Below are 12,091 nucleotides of genomic sequence, written 5' to 3' on the forward strand. Positions count from 1 at the left end.
CAGGTCCTCAGTTGAATAATAATAAAAAAAAAGGGAACCAGCTATTTCCCCTCCACGGCTTTTACGTGTTTCTTTCAGAGAAAGAGAGCGCGCGGAAGCGTTCCTTGCTCCCCCACCTTTTGCAACAACAACCACCCGCTCGGAACGGCTACAACCAATGAACGCGCCCCTCGCACGTCACGTGACGAGTTTTTTTCTCCTGCGCGGGAGCGGGCCGACTCACACGGAGTTTGTCCGTGAACGGAGTTCTTCTACGAAGTTTAACCACCGTGTGTGTGTGTTGCATCACAGTGTATCTCGCGCTTTGCCGGTGTTTGTTCTGTGTTGTGTCAGCGTGGATTTCACAGGTGTTGTTCAGCCGTTGTGTCAACGCCGGAGCTTCAAGCTTGGGGGCGGTTTGTAGACAGTTGGAGCCTCTTCTGCGTTAGCGTGGTTCACTTGGCCACGTTTGTGATACAGACATGCGGGCTGTTGATATATCCCTCGCGCTTCTCCTGCTGGTTGTTGCAGGTAAGCCATTATCCGTATTGAAACAAGTTTGATTGGCACGGTGCGGCAGTAGAAATAGGCGGTGTGTGTTACTATGTAGGAGTGTGGCGTCGCGGATGTAACGGCGTGTTGGGAAACCGGTTACGACGACGTTTGTTTTCCTCAACGTATTTCTACCGCTTGCAAGCGAATGCTTTTTGCGTCCCCATTTCAAAGTCTCCGAACCTCAAAGTTCTACGGTGTGAGCCAATAATCGATTCTTGTTGAATACCCCCAAAAAGCTAACGTGTTGGATTTGATCAAGGTAGCGTCCGTTTAGTACAATGACTGCGTTCACGGATCAAACTTTAATTACGTTAGGCTTAAGTACACGTCCTACTTCCCAAAATGCGTAAATGCTGGCGTACATGTTCTTAAAAATGTGACGGTTCAGTTTTTAGTGCTCCGCAGCGGCGAGCAAAGTTTGTTTCCAATGGTAACCAGCTGTGTTTTGGGCGTGCGGCAGTTGTGTTTACATCTCCCGCCAGTTCAAATGATCCAGTGTCTTGGGTACGCGTTTGAGATGCGGGCAGAAGTAGAACCGAGTTCTTGTTTGAGTCATGAACTTCGTGTTTCGACTTGGTTCTTGAATAACAGCTAGTAGTCGCGAGTTTTGGGACATCCGAATCGATGAAATTGTCATCTGAATGCTTTGATGATGGGCACATCCAGAGATGGTGATAAATTCGGCGTTGTCATATAACGTGAGCGCACGAGTCATAAATATACCGGAACGCTTCGCTTTTTTCGTTTCTGGTTTTCTTTTTGAGCATGATTTTACCATCCGACATTATCTTGTTGTTTCATAGCACCCCTCCACTGCTGATGGCTCAAAGATACTGAATTATAGTACTGAATCACTTTCGGTTCTACTACCGGGTTCAAGTGCTTTCACTCGGCTGCGAGCTTTTCTTCTTTTTTTTTTTTTCGACACTTCGACGTTGAGTTTCCGTCGGTTGTTACGTAATGGCAGATGACAATAGAGGAGGCGTTTCGCACGAGGACGAAAAAATAAAATAGCGGGAAGGGCGTATTTTGAGCTGCCCCGGTGTCAGCGACCTCGAAGCCACTGGGTTGCTCTACAGAATAGTTCTCAAGCTCATGAAGTACGCTACGACAGCTTTGTCGCAATGCATGTTGTGAAGGGACTGTTCTCTCAACTCATCGAAGCCCTGTTATTTGATCCGAGAGGGACGCTGACTTCGGATTTACTGGCGTAAGCGACACCGGCGTCATGCACTGCTGCTTCTAACTGCAGTCATCATAGAATGCTCTCGTATGGAATTTCCGGCATGTGATGTAGTCAGAGAAGGTAGCCGACGTTCCCCGATCGCGAAATGTGACTGAGTAACAAGCATCGGTACGTTCAGGATCAAGTGTGCGTATATGGCGTAGCGAAAGACTTCTCATGAAAACACATGGAATGTGTTATTCTGTACCTTTTCGTTCTTGTAATGTGCACTTTTAAAGCCAAAGTGGTCTGCCCGAGGCAGAAGCATAGAACGAGGACAAAAGACAACAAGGAGACTGTTCTGTGTCGCTTTTGTTATGGTTTAACTTTGCGCCTTGTGAATATGAGTGGTACGGCAGACTCGGAGCCAACTGTCGTTCAGTACCAGAATTGAAATTAGAGAGGAAATGAAATAAAGGAATAATAATAATAAAAAAAAAAAAAAGCACGGGGATGTTGGTTCCAACTTATTCGGGTCTGGGGTCTGGCTTCTCCAGTGCTTGTAGAATGTAGACTAATACATTAAAAAAAGAAGAAAAAAGGTGGATAAAACACATAGCTTGAACAGCACACCTCGCGAAATATCTTAGATAAAGAAATCCAGACCAGAGGACAAATAAAAGAGGTGAAGGAAAAAAAAGAGAGATACAATTTGATAGAGATAAGCCTGTAGAGATGCGATATGTCCAACGCCAGCAATATCATCCTGTCCTGATCCGTTAAAAGCGAGTAGCGTGTTATACACTCTTAGAAATGAACTTCACCGCATAGCACGCTCCTAGCCAGCCATAATCTCGAATAATATCGTTATCTTCCCTGATTTGTTGAAAACGGTAGGCGTACGCCTTATTTGTGACAATTATGAACCGCATAAGTCACAAAAAAGGCGTACGCCTCCCGTTTTCAACAAATCAGTGAAGATAACGATATCATTCGAGATGATGGTTGGCTAGGAGCATGCTATGCGGTGAAGTTCATTTTTAAGAGTGTACGTGACGCTCATGTTATTAACTGAGTGTCACGCGAGTTCCAAAAAGGAATAAAAATACAGAAAACCTGACTTCAGAGGGCTGCCTCACTCTCATACCTCACATCTAATCGCGTGTAATGGGGTACGTGTACTGCTCTCCAGTGGTGAATCACCCCAGGTCACATAGTCACGATTTATTTGTTGTTGTTGTTGTTGTTGGAATTTATGTGTGTTAAAAATATACGGGAATCATTGACTTATAAGCGCAAATAAAAAAAGTATACAATATATACGTGCCAGCACTATCGTTGAATAAGCTGTACTATACATTATAAATTTTTATAAATTTCAGACGCTATTATGCGTCTATGTTATAGCTATAGGCACCACGAAAAACACCTCATCGCTAAATCAACTTACTTATCAACTTATTATCAACGTCAACGCTAAATCAATGCGAATGACGGTCTCCTGAAGTAACAGTCAAGTCACACTAATCCCCAAAGATAAACACTCCCTCGATTTACCACAGCGAGATTCTTGCATGCACTGTGCCGTGCACGACTCGATATCGGCATTCCCTGTGACGAACGTCCCAAGTTACATTGGAAAAGTATTCAATTACTTTCAAGTTACGTGCACTACTTAGCTCTTTGTATAATTAGACCAGGTCTTGATGTTGCACACACACATACATGGGATGATGATGTGGTGGGTCATACCCCGCCGTTATGGCGGTACACTGCCCAATTGTGCTTGTGGAAGGGATGAGAAAATGATGATGATGGAAAGGTGTTCTATTAGAGTTAGGTGTCCTTGACGTTGCAATGGGCAGTGCAACGGGTGGTTTTATGATACTAGCTGTATGACGGATGTTTTGCCTTCAGCATGTCATCCGGAGACCAAGCTTCGGCAGAGAAAGTAAAACAGAGAAAGAGAGAGAGAAGGCATCTTGAGCAAACGAGCGATGCGTGACCAAAATTGAAATTCTATCAATCTTCAATATATATATCTATACATATATTTTAATTAAAATAAATTGAATTTCTTTAATTGAGCTCCAAAATTTCCCAAGTCAACCTAACGTTTTTTTTTACAGAATTTGAGAGCCCGTAGCGAACTTAGTCAGATCCACCAAGGAATCCACTCGATATTGCAAATGGAACTGCCCCAAAAAAGTCCCGAAGTTGAGGCTTCAGAGTTTCGGGTATTCAACAGCGCACCAAATCAGTCGGGAAAATGCAGGACATGCTCCTGCCCACATGAAAGATAGAAGGTCGAAAAAAAAGCAGGGCGGGAAAAAAGAGGCGGAATCCTTTTTGTTTGCCGCTTATCAACGTATGGTGGAATGTCACCCGCCTTGTTATCGGCGCGTCTTGTGCTGCACGCCGGTCCTGCGATAAACTGTTCTACAGCTCCATGGGGGCAGGAACATGTCCTGCCCTTCGCGCATCTTTGCGACTGATTTGGTGCGCTGTTGAATACCCGAAACTCTGAAGCCTCAACTTCGGGTCTTTTTTTGGGCAGTTCCATTTGCAATATCGAGCGGATTTCTTGGTGGATCTGACTAAGTTCGCTACGGGCTCTCTAATTCTGTAAAGAAAAAAAAAACAAAAAAAAAACAGTAGGTTGACTTGGGAAATTTTGGAGTTCAATTAAAGAAATTCAATTTATTTTAATTAAAATCAAATGAAGATATTTTTTCAAGGTGGCAAATTCAGTTGCCACACAAGTGCCGTTTATCCCGTACTTTTCCGTCGCCCCGTTTTTTTATTAAGTCCGAATGACACGTTTTTTTTAAAACTCCCTGTATATCCAAATTGCTACAAAAAGGCGTACGCCCCCCTCGCCCACCGAATCAGAAGCGGTAACCCTGTCATTCGTGGCAGAGAGTGAGGTATAGCAGGTAGAACTTTGCAACCTTTTAGGCACAACATATGCGACAAATATTATTTTTATTATTATTTTTATTTATTTTTCTATTTATTTCATTTTCAAAAATACAGAAATGAGGTCCAGGTACAAAAGGCGGAGCCTGACGAGGTACCTGGACCGACAAACAGGAATGCGTACAGACATATACATAAACAGTCGGCGGATATCTGTCCGCCATTACAGTGTCCATTGCAACGTGATTATGCAGTAGTAACATCGATAACATTTTTTTTACATGTACAGTACAAGTACTCCACTGTTCGTGGACAATCATCTATCATCTAGATGGTACACACAAAAGAGACAAAAGGAATACAGCGCTGTGCAAAGTGTCCTTTAGCCAAAGGCACACGCAACCATACTAAGGTTTACCACTTTAAAATAGCTTAATATTATAATTAACATCTAAATATGAGCGGAAGAGTCCTCTGAACTGAGCCTGTGTGTACTCAGGCTTTACAAAATTTGCAAATTTGTTTAAAAATTGAGGCACTAGATAGGCCATGGATTGATACCCGTAATTGGTTCGCACACATGGCGTCGTGTAATTCCTGAAGTGCCTTAGCCCATACGTCGTGGTTTTAGTTGTAAGGTTTATGCGATTTTCCTTAACTTCTTTATGAATATGAATTCCGAGCTTTAAAATGAACATTTGTTTAACAGTAAGAATGTGAGCGTCGGAAAAGAGGTCTGGAGAAGGAGTAAAGAAGTCGACATTTGTTAGAAAACGTATTGCTCTTCTCTGGAGTATGTGTAATTTGCCTAGGTTATTTGCTGATGTGTTGCCCCATACTAACAAGCAGTAGGAGAGTTTGGAATGGACAAGTGCGTAATAAATATTGCTCATGAGTCACCTTGGCAGTGCTCTTCTAATGCGACTGATAGCACCGATTACCTTGGGTAGTTGTTTTGCAAGGGGATCAACATGCGTATTTCATAATAAATTCTCGTGAAACCATACGCCGAGGAATTTTATATCAGAAACCTGTTCTAAGGGAATTGCATTAATACTTAGCGAGAACGTCGGGTCGGTATATTACCTCCTAAAATGTATAACGGCTCCACCCTTTTTTCTTAGAGTGAAGGTTGACAGTAGAATTTACATAAATTTATGCAAGCTTCACAATTTATGCACGCTATTGGCGCCGGTATCTTCACCTCCGCAGCGCGTGATGGGTGTACGTTGTACACCGGTAAATGTGGCACTTCAACACTCGTGCGAATTCTTCTGCGCTGTTTTTCGCAGGCCGGGAGCAGCATATATTCTCGATCGCAAAGCATCGACACAAAGGAGTAGAAACACTCTGAAGGTAGACAAAACTTCCGGGAGTATGTGTGTGTGTGTGGTTCTTCTGCTTCTGTCAACGGCGGGGCATCACCGCGAGATGCTTGAGTACCAGCGCGCTGCTTCTATTTCGGTAAACCTTCTATTACCTAGCATAGGGTGCGCGGGAGGAACTCCACTCGCCGGTGAGTGACACATTTGTGCTCTCGACGAAGATTTTAATACCGGGCTGCCCTTTTCGAGTTGACGTAAGCGGAACCGCTTTATTTCTGCCTGCTTGCCTTGTATGTAGACGGTACACCGTAACAACCCTGACGGTGGTGAAAGAAATGCTGAGAGGAAAGGTTAAAAGCGAGGTGGCGTAAATGCATAACGGAAAAACCCGTAACTAAGAAGAAAGATGGGGTGTGGGTTGTATATGACTTGGAGGCTAAACTGGGACTTCTCCTCGGCTGTGTTGAGGCCCTGCTGGTGTGCGTATTTCTTCCGCGTATACACTCTGAAAACGAAACTGCCCTGCGCCAACCGTTTCACCAGGGATCCCCCCACCTCACAATATCCCCCTAACACCCCTCCAATTATCTTAATCCCCCCTCCCCCCCCCAAAAAAAAAAATGAACAGAAAGAAAAGGACCTGCCAAAAAGGCCAAACATGTCCGCACTCTCAAAACGGAGCTTCACCGCATAGCACGCTCTAGTCAACCATCATCCCGAATGACAACGTCCTCTTCCTTGATTTGATGAAAACGGGGGCGTACGCCATTTTTGTGACAATTATGAACTGCATAGTGCCACAAAAATGGCGTACGCCCCCCGTTTTCAGCAAATCAGGGAAACGAACGATGTCACTCGGGATGAGGGCTTGCTAGGAGCGTGCTATGTGGTGAAGCTCATTTTTCAGGGTGCGAAATGCCGTCATATACAGGTGTCACGCTCCCCCGAGAAATTCTGACACGCCCCTATACACTCCAAAAACAGAACTTCACCGCACAGCACGCACCTAGCGGACCGTCATACCGAAGGGCCTCGTTCCCTCTCCTGACTCGTTGAAAATGGCAGGCGTACGTCTTTTTGTAGCTCTCTTAACTGTTACAAAAAGGCGTACGCCCCGCGCTTTTCACAAATCAAGAGTGATAAAAGGTATCATTCTGCGCAATAGTTGGCCTTCAATGTGCTGTGTGGTGAAGTTCTGTTTTGAGAGTGTGGGATAAAAACCCGGCGCAGATCCCTGCATTGCACCGAATAATGCAGTCATTACTCTGATTAATGGATAGAGAGGGGCGTACGCACCTTTTGAGCTAATTAGCATAAGTATCTCATTTACCAGAAAGAAACGTACGTCTCCCATTTTCAACGAATGAGGAAAGAGAACGCTATACTTCAGAATTTCGCGCTCAGAGCCAACCAGCATTCGGAATGATATCGCTCTGACTCTTGATTTGGTGAGAACGCAAGGGCGTACGCCATTGTTATCAAAAAATCACTTTGCGGACATGTAAAGTGTCACAGAAAAGGCGTACTTCTCCTGTCTCGTGGGAACAGCAACCGTAAGTCAGATCGAGAGGACACTTTTAAAACAGAACTTCACCACATAACATGGTGAAGGCCACCATTGCACAGAATGATACTGTTGTCACTATCGATTCGTGGAAAGTGCGGGGCGTACGCCTTTTGACGGCCCTCTCTCTCTTCGAATCAGAATCTACAACCCTATCATTCGTGGCCTAATGGTTGGGGGCTCACGGCGTGCTATGCGGTAATGTTCCATTTTTAGAGCCTACACTCTTAGAAATGAACTTCACCACATAGCACGCTCCTAGCCAACCATAATATCGAATGATATCGTTATCTGCTCGGATTTGTTGAAAATGGGAGGCGTACGCCTTTTCTGTGACAATTATGAACAGCATAAGTGTCACAAAAAGGCGTACTCCTCCCGTTTTCAACAAATCAGGGCAGATAACGATATCATTCGAGATTATGGTTGGCTAGGAGCGTGCCATGCGGTGAAGTTCATTTTTAAGAGTGTACATAGAAACACAAGAAGTATGATTGAGAAGTATGTGAGTAGAAGTATGCCGTGAAGAATCCTAGGTATACGTGCACGCACTTTGTATTCCTGACGGCAGCCGTTTCAGATGGCAGTAGGGTTGAAAAGTGCTGAGGTTCGTTGGAACTTGTGAGCCAGATCGACCTCGCCAGCGACCTTGGCTTCAATCGTACCATCACGACTGCTTGATTGAGTCGGCCATGTTTTGGAGGCACTTGCCAGTTGGCTGGCGACCCGCGCGGACACCGACTTCCGCGCACTTCATAAACACGGTTGAAAGGACTTGTAGACATCGGCATGCGAACGAAACAAGAAGGACAATCTCTGTTCGAAATATCGGCGGCCCTAGACGTCAATACAATTCTTCGTTCAGTCAAACAATACGTTCACACGTGTGGGCGATGTGCGATTAAAAATTTGGCACTTCCGCGAAGCTGAGGCAAGGTTATGGCTCTGAGGTGGCACGAATGAAGCCGCAGGGCACAAGTGAAAAGATGCGGCAGCAGATGAACTTGTATATAAGGCAAACGAATCCTTGCACAACGCTAAATACGAACTACACTCATGTGCGGCTCTCGCTGCAGCAACAGAAGCTCAAAATTTGGGAAATTATCGATAAATAGGAAACATGTGAAGCGGATACATGGAAAAATCGTATTGAGAGAATAGTTCTTTCTTAATTCTTCATCAAAGACAATGGTGTAGCAGGACGCAAAGTTGCAGGTATACGACTCGCCGGGTTGGTCGCTGTCTGAAAGGAAAGTTGGTGGAGAAGGTTTCGCCGTGTGAATGATAGACCCTGAGAGTGTCGTTCTACCCTCCAGAAGGAAGAAATTATCCACCGCGTGTCGTACAGTCTCAAGTTACATCCCCCTTCCATGTATAGCACAGCTTCCTGGGGAAGCCGACCACCTTCCCGCACCCCTCCAGCGGTGAATGTCGGCCAGTTGTTATCTCAAAGCATGTCCCATCCCATCATCCTCAGCTGAAAGCACGCGTCTCTATCAGCGGTAGAGCACAGCACTCCCAGCCGCAAGGAACACACCCCAACGCCCAAATAGCTTCACGTCCGCTGCTCCTCGGGGGTGTGCACAGACAAAACGTAATACCAGCTCACGTATGTACCAGGAACCAGTGCAAATAACCTTGGAGACCTTGACGGGAATTTATTATCGCCGGCCGAGGCACACTGGCGCCGCATCAACCTGGTGGAACATAAGCTCGCCTCAGGTACTACGTGGGCAAGAGACCTTTACCACCCACGTTCCAGAGGAGATGCACACATTCGCAAGAAACGCGAGGAGGGAAAAAAGAAAAGAGAAAGGCAACGTTGAGAATCCCGGAGCTGTCTGTTTGTAGCTTTATAGCTGCGTAAGGAGAAGAAAGTACATGGTGGTTGAGGAGGTCCCTTCCTGACGTTCATGGTGCTGCCTTGTCACGGTCGTACAGCAGATAGCTACCTGTCGAAGGTGCAGGCGAAAATTAGTGCGAATAATCCGCGAAGTATTACACCTTATACGTCACGGCGCCACATAAAGCGGGTTTTGCCGATTAACCGGAGCCGAATCTGTATAGTTACAGTGAAGGCACGCAAGTAGAGTATAGGGACGTCCACAGAGAGAGACATTCGGCTTGCCCCAATCATGGCGTTGATTTCTTTAAAGTGGAGAATCACGTGGAACTGAGTTGGTCTCAAGGACGTCCTAGAAGCTTTCGCGAACTGGTGATTCTTTCTGAGTTGACGTCTAACGTCCCATTGTGATCTCCAGTCCTTTGTTTCCAAGACGTGTTTTCGACGGGGATTTCCGTGAAGATGTCGTGATATATAGTATGTCATGTAGGGTGCTTGGTACGTACATTTGGAACTAGGTGGATTGCTGAACGGCAACGTCAAACAGGCACGTGCATTTACTGTCGTCACTTTTACGTCGAATTTACGTCATTCTCTCTCTCTCTCTTTGCGAAGTGTGTGGAGGTGTTTATCTGGACCACTCAGAAGCAGACACACGGAAAAGAAAATACATAACAATGTGAGAGCACCTCTGATTCTTAGATCAGCCTTCACTCAGCCATGCCAAGTTACTATTTATGACAGACGCGGCATATTCGTGGCACATTCATAGGAGAGTTTGAGAATAGGGAACCCAATGTTTTGGGCACCCAAAACGCCACTATTGTAAAACACTATATTGACACGTAGAAAAACGCCTTCGAAACGTAACGAAATTATTTTACCGAATTATATTATATGTCGAAATTATTTTACGCGACCTTAACGGCCTTTATCACTTCCTTGGGTTGGCAACACTGCAGGGTGCATGTGTGGGTGCATACAAGGAACGGTGATGTGGTATTGCAGTTGACGCTCTTACGCTTTACCCCCATGCCCCTATGTCATGAGCACGAAAAAGTACACAGGAAAAACGCGGTTCTGATGTTCCGAAGAGGCGGGTTTATACGTCTTTTTAGGACCGTGAGATAGTGGTCGTCTTTGAAGAGCCGCTCGAATTTCTTTGCTTGTACGCCCCGATCCTCTTGCGTGGGCCGAGGATGCCGCCGTACGTGATCTCGACTACCGGGAAGCTTTCTTCCTGCGCGGACATTGTGACGAAGCTTGGAAGGAAAGCCTATTTCCCCCAGTTCTGTAAGAAGCTTACAGATCAAAAATACGAAACTGGGTTTTTCTCGTGTTTCGTGTGTGTGGCGTTATCTTGCGTAACGCGTGTCACAGTTCTTCAGGAATCGTTCTGGTCATTGGTGGCGAGAGTATACCGAATGTCTCAAATAAGGTACACAAATACTTTTAAAAAAAGACTGGGTACTCTATGCTGATGAAACCGAGTGAACGTTGTTAGCAGTCGCTTGCCGTTCATTGTGCCTAATGAATTAATTAGATTGGCCAGATAACTTTTGAGATATTGGCGATTTTTCCAAATTGTCCTCTTTCTTGCCGTTTTTAAAAGCCCACATAATAATAATAATAATAATACGAGGGGTGTTCAAGTCAAACCGGGACTTTCTGTCTCCTGAGTGTACAAATGGCTCGCGCTACTTCTATTTCGTCATTTTCACACGCGACAGGTTCACCACGTGGTGGTCCAAAGTTTGTGCAAAAAGTACTGAACAAGATGGCCGACAACGAGGTGAGCGCGCATATCGAACAGCGAATTGTCATGAAGTTTCTCGTGAATGAAGGCGTAAAGTCATCTGAAATTCACAGAAGACTTCAGGCTCAGTATGGCCACGATACACTTAGCCGCAGCAAAGCGTTTGAGTGGTGCAAATGGTTCCGAGACGGCCGTACATCAGTGCAGGACGATCCCGGCCGGGGCGGCTCAGAGCCCAGTGTCAGAGTTCCTGAGAACATCCAACTTGTGGGGCGCCTGATCCTCAAGGACCGACGGATAACATGTCTCGAACTGGCTCGAAACACGGACTTTTCTGTGGGAACGTTGAACACTATCATTCATGAACACCTCCAGTTTCGGAAAGTTAGTGCCCGTTGGGTCCCGAGGCAGCTCTCCGTGTTTGACCGGCAGAGAAGACTGGAAATCTCACAAGAGCTAAGGTACCGTTTCGACATTGAAGGACAGCCGTTCCTTGATCGGATCATCACGTGCGATGAAAACTGTGGGTGCACCATTTCACTCCTGAGTCTAAACGCGCACCAAAACAGTGGAAGCATCCGGGCTCGCCAGCTCCCAAGAAGTTCCGAAGCACGCCGTCTGCGGGTAAGGTCATGGCCACGGTTTTCTGGGACAGGGCTGGCGTTGTTCATGTTGATTTTCTGCCCAGTGGTACCACCAGCAATAGTGCATATTACTGCCAGGTTCTCAGGGATGTGCATAAGGCGCTGAAGCAAAAGCGGCCTGGCCTCATCACCACAGGAGTCCTCCTCCTACAGGACAATGCACGCCCGCATACCGCGCACCTCACGACACGCACCTTACAGGAACTTGGCTGGGAGTTGCTGCCACATCCCCCTTACAGTCCAGACCTCGTCCCCAGCGATTTTCATCTCGTCTGGCCACTGAAGGCGTTCCTTGGGGGCCGCCACTTCAGCTGCGACGACGAGGTCAAGAATGCGGTCTG

The 12,091-nt window shown here is 46.0% G+C and overlaps 1 protein-coding gene across 3 annotated transcripts in view; it reads left to right on the plus strand.

Moving 5' to 3' along the window:
* The first annotated feature begins 214 nt into the window (after positions 1-214).
* Positions 215-12,091, plus strand: part of LOC135399261 (uncharacterized) — a 112,288-nt gene continuing 100,411 nt past the window's right edge. For 2 of the 3 annotated variants that reach the window (XM_064631091.1, XM_064631093.1), the window contains exon 1: positions 215-510. In XM_064631091.1, the coding sequence (XP_064487161.1) occupies positions 462-510 (49 nt within the window). In that variant the 5' untranslated portion in view covers positions 215-461. The remainder of the gene's footprint in view (positions 511-12,091) is intronic. The other variant, XM_064631094.1, reaches the window with a different exon arrangement.

This window comes from Ornithodoros turicata, chromosome 6 (genome assembly GCF_037126465.1).
Source record: "Ornithodoros turicata isolate Travis chromosome 6, ASM3712646v1, whole genome shotgun sequence".
NCBI classification, from domain to species: Eukaryota; Metazoa; Arthropoda; class Arachnida; order Ixodida; family Argasidae; genus Ornithodoros; species Ornithodoros turicata.